The sequence below is a fragment of the Melospiza georgiana genome, chromosome 24 (assembly GCF_028018845.1).
Source record: "Melospiza georgiana isolate bMelGeo1 chromosome 24, bMelGeo1.pri, whole genome shotgun sequence".
Taxonomy (NCBI): domain Eukaryota; kingdom Metazoa; phylum Chordata; class Aves; order Passeriformes; family Passerellidae; genus Melospiza; species Melospiza georgiana.
Genome location: NC_080453.1, coordinates 6,423,185 through 6,446,877, shown reverse-complemented (window position 1 = coordinate 6,446,877; position 23,693 = coordinate 6,423,185). Strand labels below are relative to the sequence as shown.

At 57.8% G+C, this 23,693-nt stretch overlaps 2 protein-coding genes across 3 annotated transcripts; one reads left to right on the top strand and one right to left on the bottom strand.

Annotated features, from left to right (window-relative positions):
• Window positions 1–9,923: 9,923 nt before the first annotated feature.
• Window positions 9,924–15,648, bottom strand: TRAPPC3 (trafficking protein particle complex subunit 3). 2 transcript variants are annotated; one of them, XM_058040152.1, is made up of 6 exons: window positions 15,512–15,648; window positions 13,999–14,046; window positions 12,157–12,254; window positions 11,347–11,446; window positions 10,916–11,098; window positions 9,924–10,467 (listed from the first exon to the last, which is right to left on the bottom strand). In XM_058040152.1, exons 1-6 carry the CDS (start codon window positions 15,551–15,553, stop codon window positions 10,348–10,350), a joined length of 591 nt encoding a protein of 196 aa, XP_057896135.1. In that variant the 5' UTR covers window positions 15,554–15,648; the 3' UTR covers window positions 9,924–10,347. The 2 variants fall into 2 exon arrangements, with proteins under 2 accessions (XP_057896135.1, XP_057896136.1); XM_058040153.1 differs by lacking the exon at window positions 13,999–14,046.
• Window positions 15,649–17,486: 1,838 nt separating this feature from the next.
• On the top strand, window positions 17,487–21,710 carry LOC131093163 (uncharacterized). The gene is given in 18 exon segments (XM_058040252.1): window positions 17,487–17,513; window positions 17,515–17,577; window positions 17,579–17,648; window positions 17,651–17,737; window positions 17,740–18,092; window positions 18,160–18,320; window positions 18,417–18,576; window positions 18,709–18,879; window positions 18,960–19,051; window positions 19,143–19,300; window positions 19,385–19,488; window positions 19,577–19,801; window positions 19,900–19,985; window positions 20,168–20,304; window positions 20,466–20,555; window positions 20,672–20,880; window positions 21,000–21,206; window positions 21,315–21,710. Coding segments are annotated over 18 exon segments (2,688 nt in total). The 3' UTR covers window positions 21,603–21,710.
• Window positions 21,711–23,693: the final 1,983 nt, after the last annotated feature.

Below are 23,693 nucleotides of genomic sequence, written 5' to 3'. Positions count from 1 at the left end.
AGCGTGCCAGGGCCCTGCCTGGCTCAGTCCTCTCACTATTTCAGTGAGCTTTGCTGTTGCCAAAACTTCCAAGAGGAGGGAAGATGGTCGTGGTAGTTTGCAGCAGGTGAGAGCTGTGCCTGCAGCAGCTGGGGCAGGGCAAGTCTGGGATTATTTTGGTGCTTTTGCTGCATCTCAGAGCTGAGGAGGGACTGATGAAGGGATGGAAGGGTAGGGTTAGGGTTAGGGTTAGGGTTAGATGAAGCCTGGCAGACACCCTGGCCTCAAGTTGCTCCCCAGAGATGCTTGGTCCCAGCTCAGTGCATCTGTTCTGGCCCCACCGAGGGCACTGCTGCCCATCCTCCTGCTCCTGCTCCCCAAGATCTGATCAGCAGGTGATGCTGAATCAGACAAAGGCTCATTTTGACCCACCAATCACATTACTCATGCTCAGAGGCACAGTGGGAGCAGGGCTGGTGAGGCAATGCAGGTTCTTGGACTCAGCCAGGGGTGCTGGAGGGGGCAGAGGGGCACAGACAGGGCTGGGGGTCCCTCCTGCCCATACTGGGGCCCCCAGAGCACCCTGGTGCTGACTCCTGGCCTCATTCCTTTCAGGAGAGGGAATGTGTTTACCCAGAGCTGGCTCCTTAGGGAACAAACCCGCAGTGCCTTTTGTCCAAAAGCATTTCTAGAGAGTTCAGAATTTCCTTTCCTGAAAGCCAGCTCCCAGGAAGGAAAACATGTTTTGACCAAAAACTGATGCCCAGTTCTGTGTGTTTAACTGAGAACAGAAGGCACAGTGTCAGCAGTGAGAGTGCTATGCCCAGCTCTGGTCCTCCAAGGACACCAGGGACAGCGGGTGACCTTGGTCAGGGGACAAGGGACAAGCCCAGTGCCAGCCCAGCTGCCAGCACGGGGCTCAGGTGGTACCAGGGAACCCAGGACATCCCTCTGGCTGTCCAGGATGGCCAGGACCCGGACAGGGGGCTCAGAGACCCTGGCACAGAGCCCAGAACACCTGTGGCTTTGACTATGACCCATGGAGAAAATTACCAACCTTAGATGAAGATCAGCAAGCCACAACAGTTCAGGTAGAATAATAGTGAAGTTATCGCAGGGTGGAAAAGTAGATTTTGGGGTTTTTAGAATGGGGGTTCAGGAGGCAAGATGGAGGGAATTGGGCATGTCCAGCCTTCCTCCTTCTTCTTCTTGGCCTCCATCTTCTGCTGTGATGGTGGCACTTTTGTATTGGTTTAGAGTAGAAGCTCACTGTCTAACATAGGTGATAGGTATTGGGAAGTTATGGTAAATAATGTACACGTAGTTTTTAGTATAAAAAGATAACAACACTGCCCTGGGGGCAGGCAGAGTGCCTGGAACTGTCCTGCTGGATGGACCTCAGCAGGACAGGAGAAAGAATTTTATAGATAAGGTACAATAAGCAACCTTGAGACCGAGAAATGAGGATCCCTGACTCATTTTTCAAGTGCCAGCCTGGGAAAAGAGAATTTCTAACACATCTCAGGGTCACTCTGAGCAGCTAAAGATCCCAACACTGGTGGGGATGCTCCCAGCATCCAGCCTGTTCCTCTCCCATCACCTGGAGCAGGTCCTGGTGCCATCCCCGTCCCCGTTGGCCTCCTCGCCCCTGGTCTCAGCTGAGCCCCTCAGGCCGGTGCTCCCCCTCCCCTGCCCTGCCCACCAAACCGAGGAAGTCGCAACCGCAGAGCTCTTGAAAGCATTTTTCTGGTGGAGACCACCGGTACTGAGAGATTAAAATTGCTGTTGTTTCTTCCATTACTCAGCTTTCCTGAATTATGGGGTGTAATACTCAGGGAGTGGGAATAATTAGGGGAGAACAATGGCAGGCTTGAAGGCTTAACTACGCCTGTGTGGTACTGCCGGCCAGGCCAGCCTGCTGTCACATTTCTCTGGGCCTCCATTTTCCACAGCCCCTGCCAAGCCCTTTCCACTCCGGTGCCCGCTCCGACTTCCTCATTCCTGGGGCTCTGCTCCCCGGAATGCCCCGGTTAACGCTCGGCTCCCCGGCCCCCAGCACCCACAGCAGGGCTCTGTGCCCTGCCTGGATGGGATGGAGAGCCTGGGGGTGCAGGAGAGTGGGATGGAGGGATGCTGAACCCTGGAGTGAAGGGATGTGGGAGTGGGAGAGGATGGAGGGCTGCAGGAGTGTGGGGCAGGGGGATGGAGAGCCTGGGGGTGCAGGAGTGTGGGACAGAGGGATTCTGAACCCTGGGGGAGGCAGGAGTGTGGGAGTGGGGGAGGCTGGAGGGTGCAGGAGTGTTGGGCAGGAGGATGCTAGACCCTGAGGGGTGCAGGAGTGTGGGACAGAAGGATGCTGAGCCCTGGAGTAAAGGGAAGTGGGAGCTCTGGGGGAGGCTGAGGGGATGCAGGAGTGAGGGACAGGGGATGCAGGACCCCGGGGGATGCAGGAGTGTGGGACAGAAGGATGCTGAACCCTGCAGTAAAGGGATGTGGGAGCTCTGGGGATGCAGGAGTGTGGGAGTGGGGAAGGCTGAGGGGGTGCAGGAGTGTGGGATGGAGGCATGCTGAACCCTGCAGTGAAGGGATGTGGGAGCTCTGGGGGAGGCTGGAGGGTGCAGGAGTGTTGGGCAGGAGGATGCTGAACCCTGAGGGGTGCAGGAGTGTGGGACAGAGAGATGCTGAACCCTGCAGTAAAGGGATGTGGGAGCTCTGGGGGAGTCTGGGGGGTGCAGGAGGCCAGGACAGCCCCATTGCCTCTGTGTCCCCTCCAGGCTCCTCAGCACGAGGCGAGCAGAGGTCCCACCAGGCCGCTGCAGCGTTCCACGCTCGAGGAAGCCGCCGGATTTCTCCCCTTGGCAGGGAACACCCTGCAGCTCCTCGGTGGCATCTTGCTCAAGAGCCTTCCCAGCAATGGCAGGGCCTGGGGAGCAGTGAGAGCCCTGGCCCAGAGCTTGGGCAAGAGGCCACAGCGCTGCTCCCAGCCCCGGGCAGGCGCTGGCTCCAGCTGGGGCACGCGGGCAGCTGTGGGGGGCTCTGTGCCTGCCATGGGACAGCGACAAGGAGCCACAGCCCGGGGCGCAGCCTGGCAGCTCCTCCCTGAGCTCTTGGATGTCAGCGCTAGCGTAATTAAAATGAAATCGATGTTTTTTTGCTGTAAAGAAGAGACATTGTTCTGGCGAGCGCTTTCCCCGAGTCAGCTCCTGTGTGTCTGTGGGATGGGCAGGGAGAAGCCAAAGGGATCCTGGGGCTTTGCTTCGTCCTGGGAGGGGATTGGTTTTAGATGTTCAAATTGTTTTCTCGTTTCTCTGTGAACTGGACTGTTTGGAAGGCTTGTCTGCAGCCATCCCTGGTCATCCAGGCATCTGGTTCAGCCCTGCTTGTGGTGAGCCACTTGCCATGGCAGGGACAGGGTGGGGTTTGGGATGGATTGGGTTTGGGGGGCGAGATGGGATCAGGGACAGCCTGGCTAATTAGGTGACCACTTTAATTAATGTTTTCTGGGCAGGTGGCTCCCCTCGAGCTTATGAGAAACCCACTCTGCTCCCAGAATTCCTGATCTCTCAGGAGCTCCTGTTTTCTCTCACAAACAGCCTCAAGACTTCATTTTTGTGCTGAAAAACAGCCTGAGTGGGATCATATTTTAGCTATTGGACACTTCGAGGAAAATTCCCACTTGGGAATGTGCTTAGGATGGGAATCCACTGATGCCTGAAATCAGCCATCTCACAGCCCTGCAGCCAGTGGTCCTGAGCGACCTCTCTGAGCTCTCTGGGCTGCAGGGTCTCCCCCAGAGCAGAATTCCTCTTGGAGCCCATCCTGTGACACCCAGAGACCAATGATGATGATGATGATGATGATGATGATGGAGCCTGGGCTGACACCCCCCATCCCACGGGACTGGTCCTTCCACCCTGGAGAAGATGCATCAACCAATGTGAGTATTTTGCTGAGCTGGAGGGGAATTTCTCACAGGTCTGTTCCAGTGTGCAGGCTCTTTATGTCCATGTGTGCACGTTACTGATGTTGGCTACTTTAGATTTATAATTCAGTTAGAATTATTTATAATTCAGATATAGAAAATCCCACTTGAGTCATTCTGTATGAGTTAAATTATTCAATTGATCAAGTGGTGTTATTGCTGTGTTAATGAGGTATTGCTATGATTAAGTGTTGGTAAATCCTTTAGACTTAATCCATTGATCCAATCTGAGGCTAAATTTAGTGAGGGGATCCTCTCTGTGCCTGGTGACTCAGCTTGGGAGTGTCCCTTACCCCCCTGCATTCCTGACTTTTTCCTCCCTTCCTTTTCCTCTCCCCATTTCCACATAATTCACTGTAGACTGCTTTTAATCCTATTTTTCTTGGTGTGATTTATCTACACCATAAGAAACAGAGAAACAAAATTATATCAAACCTGCTTTTGCCAGCAACTCAGCCCCAAACCCCTCACTCACCACAGGCTCAGGGAAAGGGCGACCATTCCAGAGGCTCCCTTACTCAGAAGCCACAATTAAAACTATTTCAAAAGAAAACAAACATTTCTCATCGAAATTCCTGCCTGGCTCTCACTGTGGGCCAGGGCTGCTCAGCACCAGCAGCTTCCTCTGGGCAAACCCACCGTGCTGGGTCACCCCTTCATGGTTTTCCACAGTTTTCCACAGGTTTTCTCCACTCCTGTGGTTCCTCACTGCTCCTGTCCCAAACCCTTCCCTGCTTCACCCCTTGGTCACCAACACCTGCCCTGGGACACTCCACAAACCCAGCCCTGGGACAGAGATATTGGGGTGCTGAGTGAGCCCAGGGCTTTGTTCAATAATGCTTAAAATATTTTGATAACCTTGGAGTAAAAATCTGACTGAAGTGTTCTACAAACTGAACCCAAAAAAACAGGCAAAAAATTGATGTTAACAACGAATTAAAGCCTTCAGAGTGGTGCCTGCAGAGTGTTTGGCATGGAAAAGGCTGGAAGGTTCTGGGAGTCCTCCCCAGGACAAGGATGGGGATTTTATGTGGGCACAGATCCAAAATGTACCAAAGGATGGTTCCCACCTCCTCCCTGAGGTAAAAATCCAAGCTCACAGCCAGGAAATTGCCTGACCAGAGGGGCTGCAGGAATCCCCAGGACATGGGCACAAATCAGAGTGAAGAGCAGAAAATAAGGGGCTGGTGCGAGCTGCATGGCCACACTTAGCGCACCAAGCACCACGGGAGCACGGACCTGAGCAGGGCAGGAGGGCACTGAGCTGAGCCCTGTCCCTGCCACAGCCCCTGGCCATCCCTGCACGTGTCTGTGCTGCAGCAGGGACGATTTCGTGCCCACATTTCCCTTCACCCAGCACTCAGCAGGTGTTGAAAATTGCAAGGCAAGATGTTTTCCATTACCATCTGTATGGCAGATTACCTTTGCCAAGTGGACAGTTTGCCTTATCTCTCTCTTTGAGTGACCACGTTCACTCCTCCCTCGGGAGGGGACACTGCTGATAACAGCTATTGAATGTCCCTGCATGGCTGATAAGAACTACAGCATCCCATTGGGAGATGGGAGCCCAGAGGGAGGAGCCAAGCATTCCTACCCGGATAGAATCTGGAGATTCTGCAACACCAGCATGGCTTCTGCACTGCATTGCCCAGAGGAACAGCAGCTGCCTCTGCCCCTGGATCTTCAGAGGCAGAGACTGCACCTTTCTCCAGGATCCCTGCTCCAGCAGAACCAGCCCTGACACTGCAGGAGGGCTGAGCCACAATTCCAATGGCACTGCTGCCAACAGCCTGACCCACAGGGTGTCAGGTTGGGTTCTGACTCTGCCAGTGTTGGTTTAGTTCACTGCATTGTTTATTTTATCCTTTTATTTTTCTTCTTTATTAAAGAACTGTTATTTCCTGCTCCCATATTTTTGCCTGAGAGCCCCTTAATTTAAAATTTACAGCAATTTGGAGGGGTGGGGAAGGTTTACATTCCCCATTTCAGGGGAGGCTCCTGCCTTCCTTAGCAGCCTCCTGTCTTTCCATACCAAGACAGCAGGGCTGGCTTTCCCAGGGCTGGATCCGCTCCGCAGCCGGGCAGAGCGTGGGAGGAGGGTGCTGATCCCGCTTAGGAAACACGAAACAATAAAAGAGGAACAATGGAGCTTCCTTCCCGTCACCCCAAATACCAAACGCCACCAGAACGTGGCTCAGCTCCGAGCAGCGCTGCTGGGGCTGCTCCTGTGTCCTCTGACCCGAGGAAGGGAGGAACTGCAGGCGCCTCCTCCTCCTCCTCTTCCTCGCCCTGGCAAGGCATGCTGTGGGAGGGAGGATGCCAAGGAGCATCGCCAAAGGGCTGCCCTGACCCGGTGCTGCTGCCAGAGGCATTCCCAGCATAGGAAGCTGTGTTTGGGCCAGGGCAGGGGGTGCAGCGTGGCCGTGCCTTGAGAAAGGATTTTGTCAGCTGCCTGTGCTGCCAGGGTAGCCAAACACGTGCTGCAGCCGGCCCAGGGGCCCAGGAAGGGTTATAAAAACATCAGGGAACCCAAACTCACAGATCATTATCAGCCAAAGAACAGGTTCTCATGGGTTTGGTGCCCATGTGGTGCCAGGCATGGGGAGATGCTCGGCCAGGTCAGGCACAGCTGGGCATCTGGGGGAGCTGGATCCACACCTGAGTGGAACTAACGCCCTGAGTGTCCCACAGCTGCAGGTGCAAGGTGCTCAGGACACAGGGACAGAGCCCCCTGAGGGGCTGGTACCCACCTGTCCCTGCTGGCTGCACCCTCACCTTGGCTACCTGGAGCCATGGGCACTGTGCCAGCCTTGCCAACACGCCCTGTCCCTGGTGCACGAGCCCTTGTGGGTGAAACATCTCTGCATCCTCAGCAATGCCCAGCACCCCGGCCAAGCACATCTGGCTGAAAGCTGTGGGAGCTGCCCCTGCAGTGAGGACACCAGCCCGGAAACGTTCCTTTCCCTGAGAGATCGTCTTGTCCCCTCCAGGATCCTCTCCTGGCTCCATCCCTGTCACCTCAGCAAGTGCTGGACTGTGGGGTGTGGGGAGTGCCCAGGGATGTCACCCACCCTGTTTTGGGTGACGTGAGGGGGGCTGGGAGCTCTGCTTCACCTGTCCCCTCAGCAAGTGCTGCTTTGTGGGGTGTGGGCAGTACCCAGGGATGGCACCCACCCTGTTTTGAGTGATGTGAGAGGGGCTGGGAGCTCTGCTTCCCACTGGGGAGTAAAGAAGGGATCACCTGCTCCTGGCTGGTGCAAGAGTGGGGAGTGGGGCTGGGGCTGCCACCAGCCAGGAGCAGCAGCCAGCTCGTCCAGGTTTGCCAACGTTGGCCAGGTTGTCTCCACACTGGGGACATGAACTGGTTTAGACCCTTACCCTGGACCCTGTGAGTCACACATTGACCTTCAGCTCCTGCCAGTGTGCTCCATCGGGACACCAGCCAGTGTCCCACTTTCCTACAGGAGGGGGACAAGGGCTGGAAAGCTCCTTCCACCTCCTGCATCCTGCTGCTGTGGGAGCCTGGGATGTGTTTTGGACAAGGTTCTGTGCCTGATGCCATCATGGGGTGCTCACACTGGTGAGGACACATGAGCTTGGACCCCAGGCACTGGGATCCTGCAGCATCACCCGCCAGCACCACTCCCACCCCACATCCCCTGCTTCCCCCTTGACTTGTTGCTATTGTCATCTCCAATATCACGCAGGGATGTGGGAGGCTGGAAGTTGCCTCTTTAGCTGCCAGGTTAAATGGCTCCCTAGGAATGTCTATTATTCCCACAAGTCAACTTTCCCCTCCGCGGTATGTGTCAGGGGTCAGGGCTGGCACCACATGAAAGCCACGGGTATTCAATAACCCAGAGCCGTGGAAAGGCTTCAGTCCAAGCCCAGCCACGTTGGGGTTTATTGATGCAGATGCCTTTCCCCATTTGTTTCCTATAAACAGCACATGGTAATATTTAGTAGGTTTCAAACAGAGCTTTTTGCATATTCTCCCTTGTCTGCAGCGAGCTGCTCAGTAGTAGACAGTTTTAATTTACTTAATGCAATTTCTGCTTTTTGTTCTTCCAGAAGGTCTGGGCTGGTTTTGACCCTGTCGCCCCAGCAAATTACTTGAATTCCCAAGGGGCTGGGAGCAGGAGTCCAGGATCCACTCTGGGCAGGGGTGAGGACAAGGGATCTCACTCTCCCCAGAGCCTCTGGGACAGCCTCAGGAGCTGGGTGCATGTTGGGGCTGGCCTGGCTGGCTCCCGCCCCTGCCAGGCCAGCAGCACGTGGTGCTCGCCAGCTCCAGAGAAAAAAAAAAAAAACATTTTATTGCAAAAGCTGCCACTTCCCCATCACTGGGGCTGGCAGAGCCCTGGCACTCAGAGCCCGGGATGGAGTGTGACTGCAGGGTGACCCTGGAGCAGGCAATGCCCACAAGCACAGAGCACAGATCCCACCAGAGCAGGGCTCCTGGGGAGCACCCACACAAGAAAGGGAAGCACAAACTGCTCCTGGAGAGCAGCCCTTGCTGTTCCTTGTCTCCACGCTCCTGGCAGCAGCACCACACAGCCAATGCCAGCCATGGAGCAGCACTGAGCTGGCAGCAGAGGAGGCTCAGACACCCCTCCAGGTGATTTTTTGCCACTGTAAATGCCCACAGAGAGTTTTGGCTCTGCAGCAGCTGCCTCAGGCTGGTGGCAGTCCCAGCCACAGTGGATTCACAGACCCCAAGCCAGCCACACTGAGTGTCTGCCCCCAGTCCCTCTGTGGTGAAATGCTGGGCAGGCTCCTCCAGGCAGCAGCTTGCAGGCCCACCAGCAGCCAGGAATTCTTGGAGCAGTGCTGCTGTCACCCTGCCAGCCCTGGGCACCCTGTCACCACTGTCACCCTGCCAGCACCCACCACCAGAACACAGGCAAGAGGAGACCAAAGAACTGACACCGTGATTCTTTTAATGCAATTGCTCCTAAAATGCAGCTCTAAAGTGACTTGGAATGGTCAACAATGAGAAATAAGGGATGGTTTTGAGCTCTGCAACGTGACCATGTGGCACTTCTGCCACCAACAGCCACCTGGCACTGCTGGGCCACTGCCATGCCTCTGACTGCTCTTACAGCCACTCACTGTCCCTTCACAGGGCACGTGTCACACAGGGCATCCAAAGGGACTCTTTGGGGCCAAAAAGGGACAGGGACAGCCATTCAATGCCAGATGACCCTACATTCCCCCAGAAAAGACAAAAAAGAGCAGCACAAGCAGTGGGTTGCTCTCCCTCACCTCACATTCAGGCATCAACCAACACAAATTCTGGAGCTCATGAGACCTCGAGGGGCTGTGCCTTCATGATATGTAAAGTGATTTGGGAACCCAATGCTTGACTGTGCTCTCTAGAGGATGGCAGAGTGGTGGCAGAGGAAGCTGATGCTCCAATCTCTTGCTTTTTGTTATCTAATACTTCTTTATGTATTTATTTTTGAGAGCAGCAAGTGCCACAGGTCAAGTAACTGGGAAATTCTACTGAACACCAGTGAGAGAGAACAAACCCCAGCACTGCCTTCACACCTTGCAGCCTTTACATCCCCCAGCATCAGAACAGAGCCTGAAATGTCTTTAACACCTCCCAGGCCTCAGCCTGAGTTTGGTCCTCACTCCATGACTCCTCCTGCAGCCCTGGGCTGTGCCCACTGTGGAGCACCAATGCCATTTTAGCCACTCTTTCTCCATGTAAAATAGTTCCTACTGCTCCACTGGAGTTTGATCTCCTCCCCTCCAGAGGTGAGGCTTCTCACCTTGAGGGAAGGGACAATGGAAAGGCCATGGGACTCTCAGATTTCTGTGGTGCCACACCCCCTGAGCAGAGCAGCCCCTGCCCTGGTGCCAGCAGCTCTCCCCAGCCACCCCTTTGGACCAAGCTTGCAAGAATCAAGTGCAGGAAGCCAGTTTGATCTACAGAAACACTACACACATCTCCAAATGGATTTTAAACACCTCATTTAAGGAAGGATGGGGTTTAGCAGGGAATCAGTGGGCTCTTGTAGCTTGGTCTCCAATTCTGGCCCTCCGACACCGATGTGAAGAGACCGGAGCTCTCCTGGAGTCTGAGCAGTTGTTGTCACACAGCCCAGGTCACAACTGGAAACTGAGCTTAGGAAGCCCCCAGGGGGAGGGAAAAGGACATCACCTGATGAAAAAGCTTCAGAATGAACCTGGGAAATAAACAGCAACCAGACAATCATCTTCTACAGAGGATGGAAGTGAGAGTAGAAGAAAACAACATCTGAGACAGTCAGTGAGTCAGTCTGAGTGGGCAGGGGCAGGAGATCCCTGTGGATCTGTGAGGAAAGCTAATGGCCAAACCCAGCTGGTCCCTCCAGTCCCCAGGGAGATGGGGCTGTGGTTCACTCTTCCCCAGCTGGAAGGTTGTCTTCAATCCTCCTGATGAATTTCATCCTTATTTCTGTGACGCTGTCGCCCTTCAGGGTGTCCTGGACAAACTTCACATCGACAGCCATCTGCACCTAATGAGGGAAGAGCAGAGAGGAGCTGGTAACTTCCTGCTCACAGCAGCTTCTCCAGGGGCTGAATGATCCTGGAGCACCAGCTTAAGGGCTCTAAGGGCATGACATGACATACAGGGCTCTACAAAGCCCTAAATTTGAGACACAGCTGTTCTCCTGTCCCAACCAATTCCCAGCTAGAGCTCACAGCAGTTGCAGAGTGAGGATTTTGGAGCTTCACACAAACTCAGGGAGATGTGCTTAAACTTGGGTCATGAGCTGAAAGGGCTCAGGCACCACCTCTGGGCCTCAGCTGCCACACATAACAGCAGCCAAGTGCTCCTGCAGCTCTGCCCTTCTCCTGGGAATGAGTTTCAAACCCAGAAATCACAAACAGACCAGAATTAAAGTATCTGCTGACACCTGGCTGCCCATACACCCACCCCAAGGGAAGGGAGATGTGGCTCACCATCTCCAGGGCACCTCGCAGCACCCCACAGAGCAGGTTGGAGTAGATGAGGGTTGAGTGGTTGTCAGGGAGCTCCACAAAGTCGACCAAGGGGTTGTTTTCCAAGATCAGGGAGAACTCGTCGCCCCCAGGACTCCAGTTGGTGATGCTCGGAGTGATGCCCAGGTACATTTTAAATGCAATCTGTTGTGGCAAGCAGGAGGAACAAGGACAGGTGAGGCAACAGCACAGCTTTGATTTTGTAAAATTCCTCAAGGGCTTTGCAAACATTTCTCCTTTCTTCTAGTTCCCACCAGCCAGCAGTACTTGGACTAAAGCTTTTTTGTTTTCCCTCCCCAAAAACTTCATCAAAGTCCTGTGAGAAGCAAATATTCCATCCTCACACTCAAAACTCAAACAATAACCTGACAAAGCAGTGCTTGGACATTTACCTTTGCTATAACATCTGCAGTTTCACGGAAATCATGGCACCTCCCAACATTGGAGCGGGCCAGGAAGTCCTCGATGAGCCGGACACCGATGTTGTAACCCCTGTGAAGGGACCAGAGCAACAGAAAGACAACAAATATTTATAAAGAAAGAGAGTGAAGAAGAAAAGTCTAATCTGAGAAATGTTGGTGTTAAATAACAAAAAGCCTGCCAGGGTTTTGCTCCTGGAGCAGCACACGGGGATGTGGCTGTGATCCCTGCTGTGATCCTGACGCCTGGTGAAGGCTGAGCTAGAACAGAGGCTGGACAGAGCTAAAGAACAAAGCAGGGATTTATTAAAAGGCCTCAGTGGATCCACTTTGGGCAGCAGAAGAGCCTAGCCAGGGCTACACCCAAGATGAATCCAAAATGGTCACAAAAAATGGACAACCAGTCACGAGGTCTCACTTTTATAAGTTGTGGTCCATTTGTATATTGGAGTTAATTGTCCAATTACAGCTTTAGCCCATACAGTCCCATCCTTCTTTTTTTTCTCTCTTCAGTCCACGTTGTTTGTGCTCTTGGGCCTGAAATTTGGATTATTTGTCCTTGGTCCCCAGCTAGAGAAGGAATTGTTTTGTCTCCCTGCTCTGTGCAGAGAGCTTACTATTCCTTAATATGAAGCCCAGAATTACACACTAAAGCAGCACAGAATCTGAAAAATATAAAAGCTAAAACATGAGGAACCAATCCCTGCTGTGATCCCTGCTGTGATCCCAGCTCCCACACAGCTCCAGCATGGCAGATCCACTCCCACCTGTGCACACACTCACATTTTGTCCAGCTGCTTGTTGACATCATCATCATTCTCGTAGTCCTTGCAGAGCTGGGTCACCAGGGCACCGTAGGTCAGCGTGAACAGCTCCGAGTTCTGTGCACAGGAAAAGAAAATTCACCCAACAGAACCCACCCGGGCTCTGCTGCCTGCGAGTCCAGCGCCGGCACCTTGGCATGGAGAGGGGAACGGGGACCTGCTGGCTCAAAGGAACCTGTGCTCAACAAGGAGAGATCCCAGCTCCAGCTCAACAAGGAGAGATCCCAGCTCCAGTTTAACAAGAGAGATCCCAGCTCCAGTTTAATAAAGAGAGATCCCAGCTCCAGTTTAATAGAGATCCCAGCTCCAGTTCAATAAAGAGAGATCCCAGCTCCAATTTAATAAAGAGATCCCAGCTCCAGTTTAATAAAGAGAGATCCCAGTTCCAGTTTAACAAGAGAGATCCCAGCTCCAGTTCAATAGAGAGATCCCAGCTATAGTTTAATAAAGAGAGATCCCAGCTATAGTTTAATAAAGAGAGATCCCAGCTCCAGTTTAATAAAGAGAGATCCCAGCTCCAGTTCAATAAAGAGAGATCCCAGTTCCAGTTTAACAAGGAGAGATCCCAGCTCCAGTTTAACAAGGAGAGATCCCAGCTCTAGTTTAATAAAGAGAGATCCCAGCTCCAGTTTAATAGAGATCCCAGCTCCAGTTCAATAAGGAGAGATCCCAGTTCCAATTTAACAAGAGATCCCAGCTCCAGTTTAACGAGGAGAGATCCCAGCTCCAGTTTAATAAAGAGAGATCCCAGCTCCAGCTTAACAAGGAGAGATCCCAGCTCCAGTTTAACAAGAGATCCCAGCTCCAGTTTAACAAGGAGAGATCCCAGCTCCAGTTTAATGAGGAGAGATCCCAGCTCCAGTTTAATAAAGAGAAATCCCAGCTCCAATTTAACAAGAGAGATCCCAGCTCCAGTTTAATAAAGAGAGATCCCAGCTCCAGTTTAACAAGGAGAGATCCCAGCTCCAGTTTAACAAGGAGAGATCCCAGCTCCAGTTCTGGCAACAACTTCATTCTCCTTGGAATGAGGCTTGGAGCAACCTGGTCTACCAGAAGGTGCCCCTGCCCTTGGAAGGGGGTGCAACTGGATGAGTTTTAAGACCCCTTTAAATCCAAACCATTCTGGGATTTTGGGAAAGACACCAACACCTCCTGGATAGCTGGAGGTGCCACGCCAGGGCCCTGAATTTTCCTCAAGCACTGGCCTAGAGCTGAGATCTGACTCAAACTCTTCCCTCTGTTTCATGAACATGTTTCAAGTGAGCAGTGCCCGTCAGGCTCCAGCTCTGGTCCTTTCAAGAGGCCCAAAATGCTCCTCTGCTCAGGGATTTATGAAACTCTGTACCAAGAAAAAGGATTCATTGGGTCCCAGAAAGTTGTCCAGGCACAGAATTTGCTTCACATGTTGAAATCAGCTCCTCAGACCCAGAACAGGCTCAGGGAGGCCAAGCCCAGGCCAGCTCAGCTCTCAGGTGCTGTGCACATTCTGGGACTGGCCAGGACCAAAGTCACTCGTGTTTTCTTTGCACAATTGCCAGATGTGCAGAAAATTTGCAAAAAAAAGGTGAAATTCTCCTCTCCCAGCCACCACCTTCAATCCTCACCCTCAAACGATGTCAAAGAGCATTTTTTTGGGAGCCATTAAACCAGACCAGTGATTAATGAGGTCATTAGAGGCTGCAGAGCAAAACTCTGCAAAAGGAAGTGTTTTGGGGAACAAACAAACCCCCAGCACTGGTTGCTGCTGTCACTTTTGGCATGCAGAGGGATCACAGGGGCTGACCTGGGATCTGTCACCTACCATGAGCTGCAGAGAGGCAGAAGGTGAAATGAATGGCAAATACCAATACTAGAGAATGAAAGCAGCAGCAGGCAGGGAGGGAAAAGAGACAAGATCAGAGTTAAGTGACAACACAGATCACCGTAAGTTCACACAAAGCCACAACAAACACACAGAGGAAACACCCCCAAACAAACAGAAATTGGGTTTGTAGAGGACAGAGGGAATTCCACCTAGTCTTGTTCCTGGATTAGGAAAAAATTCCTCCCTGTGAGGGTGGGCAGGCCCTGGCACAGGTGCCCAGAGAAGCTGTGGCTGCCCCTGGAAGTGTCCAAGGCCAGGCTGGACAGGGCCTGGAGCACCCTGGGACAGTGGAAGGTGTCCCTGAAATGGCAGGGGTGGAATGAGATGAACTTTAAGGCCCCTTCCAGTCCAAACCAGTCTGGGATTCTGGGATTGCCATTCCCAAGGACAAAAGGCTTCAGGTATGAAAACAACCAGAGAGGCTGCTTGGAGCTTTTGCCACACTTTGGATCTAAGAACTGACACGTTCTTTGCGGGTTTTGCTTAAAAATCTGCTTTTCTCTTGGAAAACTAAAAATTGGGCAATTCACATCACTGGAAGGACAGGGGGGAAGTTCCTTTGGCTCAGCTGGAATCAGAGACTTGGCAGAGAATTTAACAGACATGCAGAACATGTAGTGTTGGTTTTCAGGGTTTCAGTAGTTTTAGTAAAGACAGGGGTGGAGAGGGGATGGGGATGGATGGAGGGAATCCAGCTGTCCCCAGCCTGAGGTGCTGTCACCGTGTGAGGCCATGGTGGTGTCACCTGTCACCATCAGCCGCAGCACATCCAGAGCTGATCTCAGTTATTGCTGAGACATTGTTATTAAAGGCAACTTGAGCTGTTACAATAAAGCAAACTCCTAAATTCGGTTTTGGACAATTTTTTTTTCGTTTTCAGGCCATTTGATGTAATTGAAGTGCCCAAAGCTTTCCTGGTATTTTTATTATTTGACGCTCTCCACACAAAGCATCTGTTTTATGGCTACAGAAGTGTCAGAACTCCAGTGAATTAACACAATTCTTTACATAATCGTTGAATCCATAGAAAAGAATCCCCTGGGGTGTGGAGAGGCAGGAAGGGGCAGCTAAGCCCGACCCAGCCCCTCCTCACGGCCAAAGAGGGAGAAGACCCCAGGTTTTATTTTTTATTACTTATTTCGCATTAAAAATTAATGAATTCGACCTGGTTTGACCCAGAATCGGAGCTCAGCTCTGGAGCTTTGGGCTCCATCTCTCAGTTCCTGCCTCAGCCGGGCGGATAACGCGGAATGAGCTGGAGAGGGGAAGCGAGACACGCCAGGGAAGCGTTTTGGGTGCGAGCTTCCCACAAACGGGAGCGCCCGGTGCCGCTGCTGGCTGCCCGGCCCCGCCGCACCGGGCGCTGCGGCCCGGGCCCGGTCACCCCCGCCGCGGGCCGGTTCCCCGGGTGCCCCACGCCATGCGCTCGCCACGCCGGCCCCGCCGTTACCATTTTCTTGCTCTCGGTGCCGCGCCCGCCCTGTCGCGACATCGTGTCCGCCCGGCCTGGCCCGGCCCGGCCCGGCCGCTCTGTCCGCCGCGGGCACCAAGGGATCCCCGGGACCCCGCGGGGCACCACGGGACACGCAGTCCCCGCCGCGCCGCCGTGCGCGCCCCGCCCGCCCCGCTGGACTACAAATCCCAGAGTGCACCGCGCGCCGACACGGCAGCCCAATCCCGGCGGGAGGGGATGGCCGCGGTCGCCGCCAGGGGGCGCCACCGCCCGCCTCAACTGTGGCGGCGCCGCCATCGGTGCCGCGCCGGGCCCGGCCCGGCCCCGCCGCTCCCGCTGTTCCCTCTGTCCCCGACCGCCAGCCTGCGGCCCCTGCCCGGCCAGTGAGGCAATGGTGGCCCCCGTTCTGCTCCCTACGTGCTGCCGGCCTCCTGCAGGCCTCCCCGCGGCCCCCCAGCCCCACGGGAAAGCGGCCTCGGCTGCTCTCCTGCTCCCACCTTAGTCCCACACTGCCACCTTGGAATGGGAGTAGAATCGTGGAGTATCCGCAGCTGGGAGGGACCCACAAGGATGGAGGCCAGCTCCTGGCCCTGCACAGGACACCCCAGCAATCCCCCCGTGTTCCTGAGAGCATTGTGCAAATGCTCCTTGGGCCAGGCCCTGTTCCTGTGCCTCCTTGCCCGGCTCCAGGGGCTCGGCAGAGGATGATTCCTGGGGAAAGGGCAGCCGGGTGGATGAAGCAAGCCCTGTGCTGGCAGGATTGGGCAAGCTCGGATCCTTAGGCTGCGGCTCAATGTGGAACACAAGCAGGCTTCCACCCTGTGAGGCCCGCAAATGGGCCCACAAGAGCAGGGCAAAGGACAGGGTGTCACAGAAACCAGCCCGGCTTGGGGCTGCGGGAACTGCAGGGAATATTCCCTGAACAACTCAGCTTCTCTTAACTCTCCCCAAGCTAGCACAGCCCCTGGTGCACCAGGTTCTGCTCCCAGACAGAGTGTGCCTGGTATTGTTTACTTATTTCTTTAATCTCCTGTTGTTTATTTATTTACACCATTATGTCCCCGTCCCAGACCTGTCGCTGAGTGAGTGCTGGGGTGGTGTGCTCTGGGCATTGGGGGACCGCCCCACTCCTGCTGGCTGCTCAGGAATCCAGCAGCTGGGAGCAGGAGCGTGGGGACCGGCGGGGCTGCGGTGACCTGCTGGCATTGCCTTACATGGCTGCATCCCCAGGACACGGCCAGCTGCAGGGCACTGGGGCATGGTGTGGTTGTCCCGGGCTGGGGGGCTGCCAGCAGCACCTCCATTGTGCCAGCGAGCTGATGGCATGGCTGTGCTCCCTGTGTCCAGCTCTGCAGTGCCAGGTGCCCTCCTGCTCAGTCCCAAATGACACCTTGTGCTCTCCCGCCACAGTGGCCCCACTGTGCTGGTGGCTGATGGAGATTATTGAATCCTGGAAAACCCTGAGTTGGAGCAAACCCACAAGGACCATGGAGTCCAGCTCCTGGCCCTGCACAGACACCCCAACAATCCCACCCTTTGCTTTGGGCCATTATCCAAACGCTCCTGGAGCTCTGGCAGCCTTGAGACCATGCCCATTCCCTGGGGAGCCTGGGCAGTGCCCAGCATCCTTGGGGGGAGAACATTTTCCTAAAATCCAACGTTAGAAGGCACCGTGTCCCTCGTCACCGCAGAGGTCCCAGACAGTGTCCCTCCGTGCTGAGCCGGGGGGCATGAGGGGCACACACCCCTTGCTGAGCTGGGGGGCATGAGGGGCACACAGGGCACCCGCGCTGGCACCTCAGTCCCTGTCGTGCCATTACGCCCACCGAGCACAGGAGATCCGTCCCAGGCGGAGCCGTTACTGCTCCCCGGCCCCGGGCAGGGCCCAAGCCGGCCCCGCTGCAGCCGAGGGCACCGAGAGCCGGTCTGACGGCGCCGGGCGGCTCTGCCGGTTCCCGCCCGCACACGGGAGATGCTCCGGGACACGGGCGGAACCGAAACGCCGCGAGTTGTCCCCGCGGCAGGGCCGGGCTGAGCGGGGCTCGGGGCTCGCCGTCCCTTTGCATACAGACCTCGCTGCACGGGGTGAATCTCTCAAACCGGCCCGGGGGGCGGCCGGGACCCGGCAAAGCCCCGGGCTCCCTGACCCGTCCCGTTCTACCGCGCTCCGCCCCGTCCGGTGGGCGCAGGACGGCCCGCAGCGCGCTCCGCCCCGCCGCGCCCATCGCGGGGGCTTGGGCAACCGGGGCCGGGCCGAGCCGTGCTGTGCCAATCCCGGGAGCCGGGCCAGGCCATGCCGTGCGGATCGCGGGGCCCGAGCCGTGCGGCGCCGTGCAAATCCCGGGAGCCGAGCCGTGCCATGCCGTGCAAATTCGGGGAGCCAGGCCGGGCCGTGCCGTGCGGGGCTCTCCCGGCAGCGGCGCTGGGGCTGCGGGTGCTGGTGCTGAGCGCGGCGCTGGGCGCGGTGGCGGCCCGGGCTCAGCCGCCCCCCTTCCCTTTCTGGGACCCCTCTCTGCCCTGGCAGCGCCGCCTCGATGACCTGCTGGGCCGGCTGAGCCCCGCCGAGCTGGTGCTGCAGGTGAGGGGGCGGCGGGACCCGGCCGGGGCCCCCGCGGGACTCCCCGCTCAGCGCCGCTGCCCCGCAGGTGGCGAGGGGGGGAGCGATGGGGAACGGCCCCGCGCCCCCCATCCCGCGGCTGGGCATCGCGCCCTACAACTGGAACACCGAGTGTCTGCGGGGCGACGGCGAGGCGCCTGGATGGGCCACGGCTTTCCCGCAGGCGTTGGGGCTCGCCGCCGCCTTCAGGTACCGGCACCGGGGACCGGGGGTGTGCGATGGGACCTGGTGAGACAGGTACCCCCTTGCCTACGTCGCCCTGACACCTCTGTGCTTTTCCCCCAGCCCAGAACTCATCTACCGTGTGGCCAATGCCACGGCGACTGAGGTGAGAGCCAAACACAACAGCTTTGCTGCTGCTGGACGCTACACTGACCACACCGGGCTCAGCTGCTTCAGCCCTGTCCTGAACATCATGAGGCACCCGCTGTGGGGGAGGAACCAGGTGCCAGCTTGGGCGGGTGATCCCTGGTTGGGATCGGGCCATGGCTGACCAGTTGGATGTGGCCATGGCTTGCCGGGCTGTGGGGATGTGGGGACAGGGCTCCCAGAGGTGACCCACCTGTGCCCCGGACAGGAGACCTATGGGGAGGACCCGTTCCTGAGTGGGGAGCTGGCCCGCAGCTTTGTGCAGGGGCTGCAGGGCCAGCACCCCCGTTACGTTAAGGCCAGCGCTGGCTGCAAACACTTCAGCGTGCACGGAGGCCCTGAGAACATCCCTGTCTCCAGGCTAAGCTTCGATGCCAAGGTGAGCACAGCAGGGCAGGGGGTGTTAATAGGGCAGGGGACACTCCAGGTGCTAACCCCGCTCTGCCATGGTGTTTGCAGGTGCTGGAGCGGGACTGGCGCATGACCTTCCTGCCCCAGTTCCAGGCCTGTGTGCGGGCTGGCTCCTACAGCTTCATGTGCAGCTACAACAGGTGTGGAGCGTGGCAGGGGCCACCTGGGCTGGGCTGCCCTTGGCATGGCCAATGCCCCGCTCTCCTGGCTGCCCCATCCCCTCTCCAACAGGATCAACGGTGTCCCTGCTTGTGCCAACAAGAAGCTGCTGACGGACATCCTGCGTGGCGAGTGGGGCTTTGATGGCTACGTGGTGAGCGACGAGGGGGCTGTGGAGCTCATCATGCTGGGGCACCACTACACACACAGCTTCCTGGAGACAGCGGTTGGTGAGCTCAGGGGCTGGGCATGGGGTCAGTCCCCAGGCATGACACAGCCATGATGGGAGTTCTCCCTTCTCCCTGGCACGGCAGCCTCGGTGAACGCTGGCTGCAACCTGGAGCTCTCCTATGGCATGAGGAACAATGTGTTCATGCGCATCCCTCAGGCTCTGGCCATGGGCAACATCACGCTGCAGGTGAGCTGAGGGGAGCAGGACCAGGGGTGTGGGCAGAGAGCCTGGGCTGTCCCTGCCAAGCACAGCTGAGGTGTTGGGGTCTCCACAGATGCTGCGCGACCGAGTCTGGCCCCTCTTCTACACACGGATGCGACTGGGGGAGTTTGACCCCCCAGCCATGAACCCCTACAGCTCCCTGGACCTGAGTGTGGTGCAGAGCCCCGAGCACCGCAACCTCTCACTGGAAGCTGCTGTCAAGAGCTTTGTGCTGCTGAAGAATGTGCGGGGGACACTGCCCCTGCGGGCCCAGGACCTCTCCAGCCAGCACCTCGCGGTGAGCCCCTGCAAGGGGGTGGGCAGGGGAACATGCTGAGTCCAGCCCAGGTGTCACAGGGCTGCTGGTGCCCACCCTCACCCCTCTGCCTTCTGCAGGTTGTTGGTCCCTTTGCTGACAATCCCCGGGTACTGTTTGGGGACTATGCACCGGTGCCGGAGCCTCAGTACATCTACACTCCCCGGTGAGACAGCGTGGTCCCACCTCATGTCCCCCTCTCCTAGTCACTGTTCCCCTCTTCTGGGCACTGTCCAGGGCTGCTGCTGGAGCTGCTTGGCCCTTGGCTGGTGGCCAGGCAAGGGGGCTGTTCCCATTGTGCCCCGACCCTGGGGCACAGCTGCCCCTGTGTTCTCTTCCCTGGTGCAGGAGGGGGCTGGAGATGCTGGGGGCCAATGTCAGCTTTGCAGCGGGCTGCAGCGAGCCACGGTGCAAGCAGTACTCACGGGCAGAGCTGCTGAGGGTGGTGGGGGCAGCTGACGTGGTGCTGGTCTGCCTGGGCACAGGTAGGTGGGAGTGGGAGGGCACTGGGTGGGCACTGCCAGAGGCAGGGGAGTGCTCTGGGAGAGAGGGGCTGCCCATGAGCCACCTCTGAGGCAGTCGGTGCCCCTCTGCCCTGTGTGCCCACAGGGGCGTAAGGGGTTCTCCCTTGGCTGTCCCCACCCAGGGGTAGATGTGGAGACAGAGGCGAAAGACCGGAGTGACCTGTCCCTGCCAGGGCACCAGCTGGAGCTGCTGCAGGATGCTGTGCAGGCAGGTAGGGGCTCTGAGGGACCTCAACCCACCCAGGTGTTGTTCCCCATCCATGGCACACCCTGGGGCCATCCCAGCAGTGCCACTAGCGGCCTGTCAGTGACAGTCACCTCCCTGCAGCCGCTGGGCGCCCCCTCGTTCTGCTGCTGTTCAACGCGGGGCCCCTGGACGTGAGCTGGGCTCAGGCACACGACGGCGTGGGGGCCATCCTGGCCTGCTTCTTCCCTGCCCAGGCCACGGGCTTGGCCATTGCCAGGGTCCTGCTGGGCGAGGCAGGGGCCAGCCCGGCTGGTCGGCTGCCGGCCACTTGGCCAGCAGGCATGCACCAGGTAAGGCCAGGGCTGCTGGTGGCACACTTGGCCTTTCCCTGCCTTGCTGGCTGGAGCAGCTGCAGGATGCAGGGCTGTGGTTCTTGCCTGTGCCCACCCAGCCCTGCCCTGTCCCACAGGTGCCACCGATGGAGAACTACACCATGGAGGGACGGACGTACCGCTACTACGGGCAGGAGGCCCCACTGTACCCCTTTGGTTACGGGCTGTCCTACACCACCTTCCGCTATCGGGACCTGGTGCTGAGCCCCCCAGTGCTGCCCGTCTGCGCCAACCTCTCTGTGTCTGTGGTGCTGGAGAACACAGGACTGCGGGACGGCGAGGAGGTGGGCACAGCTGCTCTGCCCTGATCTGGCTGTGCAGGGCACAGATATGCCTGAGCTCCCCCTGCAAGGGAGAGTCCCACTGTGCTGAGTCCCCATCCCTCCGTGCAGGTGGTGCAGCTGTACCTGCGCTGGGAGCGCTCATCCGTGCCGGTGCCCCGCTGGCAGCTGGTGGCTTTCCGCCGTGTGGCCGTGCTGGCGGGCCGGGAGGTGAAGCTGTTCTTCCAGGTGCTGGCCGAGCAGCGCGCCGTCTGGGCACAGGAGTGGCGCCTGGAGCCCGGCACCTTCACCCTGTTCGCCGGAGGGCAGCAGCCGGGACAGAAGACACGGGCGCCCTCGGAGGTGCTGAGTGCCCGGTTCAGTGTCACCGGCACGGCACGGCCCTTACGCACGTGTTAGCGGCGGGGTGGGCACAGGGTGCTGGCAGAGGAAGGGATGGAAGGTACCTGGTGTGCCGCGGGCAGTGTGGTGCTTCTCTGCCCTGCAATAAAGTGCTGGTGCTCCGTGGCAGCTGTGTGGGGCCTCCCCTCCATCCGCCCGGCGCAGCACTGGCATCTCCCCAGAGCAGGACCGCACTGCCCTGCTCGGTGCTGTCACCCTCCTGCCGTGGCTGTCCCACCCCGAGGCGCTGCTACTGCAGCCCCACACCCTGCCCGTGCCCCACACCCTCCCTGTGCCCCACACCGGCTGCAGCCCCACACCCTGCCCGTGCCCCACACCGGCTGTAGCCCCACACCCTGTCCGTGCCCCACACCCTCCCTGTGCCCCACACCGGCTGTAGCCTCACACCCTGCCCGTGCCCCACACACACCCCGCCCGTGCCCCACACCGGCTGCAGCCCCACACTCTGCCCGTGCCCCACACCGGCTGTAGCCCCACACCCTGTCCGTGCCCCACACCCTGCCCGTGCCCCACACCGGCTGCAGCCCCACACCCTGCCCGTGCCCCACGCCGGCCTCGGGGCAGCGGCCGCCGGACCCGCGTGTGCTGCGGCCACACGTGCCTGCTCCTCCCGCTCTATTTATAACCGCAGGGCTGCTCCAGCGCATTCCCTGCGCCCAGGGAGCGGTGACTGGCAGCCCTGCGAGGCTCGGCAGGGCAGGGGCTGGCCCTTTTCCTTCCCAGGCCAGGATGCTGCAGGGAAGGGGGCGGTGGTTGGAGGCACGGAGCCCTGCGCTGGCCCCAGGGACAGATTCAGCCCTGCAGCAGCTCGGGGGCTGTGGAGCAGCGCTGCGATGCGATTCCGGCAGCAATGCTGGCGGGGAGCCGGAGCTGGGCAGGAACTCCTCCGGATGGTGTTGGAAGGCTGTGATCTCCTCCAGCCCCAAGGCCGGAGGCCAAGGTGGGGGCGGCGGGGAGCGCGTGGGGCTGCCCAGGCCTGACCCCATGACATCAGGACACTAATTACAGATGCGGCTTGGGATAATTACAGAGCAGGCGCGAGCTGCGGCAGGGCAGGGCGCAGCCCGCTGTGGCTCAGCCCATTGCTGGCCCATTTGTCACTGGCAGCCACAGGGGATTGTCCTGCAGCAGCTGGGATTTGCCATGGGCAGTGGTGTAGCCCCATGGCAGCGTGCTGGGGGTCTGGTTGTTGCCCTGACATGCTGCTGGAGATGGGTTCCTATTGCATCCACCCACCCCAGGACAGGACACAGGGACAGACACTCGTCCTCAGGGTCCTGTTGGGTCACTGCCCCATGGCCAGAGGGAATCAGCTGGAGTGCTTTGGGGACAGGGATTCAGAGCAGCCCTCGTGGGCACCGTGTCAGAGCAGCAGGGTGGGAGCAGCCTGGGGCCAGGGCAAAGTCCTGGGGCTGAGGAGAGAGATGGGAGCAGAGGGATAGGGAGCAGGTAGAAATGGGTGGGATGGGGTGTCCCAGGCAGTACTTTGCTCAGAGGTGCTGGCAGGGTTTGTTTGCCATCCTTATCCCTGTTTGCTCCCAGGCTTGCACAGTGTCAGCTCCCGCTGACAGGGCTGAGCTGCGGCTGGAGTTATCCTTTGACTTTGGGGTGCTGCTCCCTTTGGGTCCCTACAGTCGGTGTCAGGGCCAGGTGTTGGGTCCGAGGGCGCATCCCCCTGCCCAGACTGGCCTGACAGAGCCCTGGCAGTGTTGCACCCCATGCTGCAGGGCTGAGGAGCACAGGGAGTGCTGGGGCATGCAGCAGCCAGGGCTGGGTGCCGTGCTCATCATGAGCTCATCGGATTTTCCATCAGCTCAGGGGGGGCAGCCGTTCCCAGCGCCACGGGAACGGCGGGGCAGGACCCAGGAACCCCAACACAGCAGGGCTCTGCCTGCAGCAGTGACTGATCAATCCCTGCTTGTATAAGCCCATCGACTTGGGCTGGTGTGGCATTCACGAGCCCTCTCATGCTGCACTGTTGGAGCACGGCCACAGGCCCTGTACACCCACGGCTGCCCCTTCCTCACCTCAGTCAGCTCCAGACTGACCCCAGTGCAGGGAGAAGGCCCATGGACATGGCTGGATCCA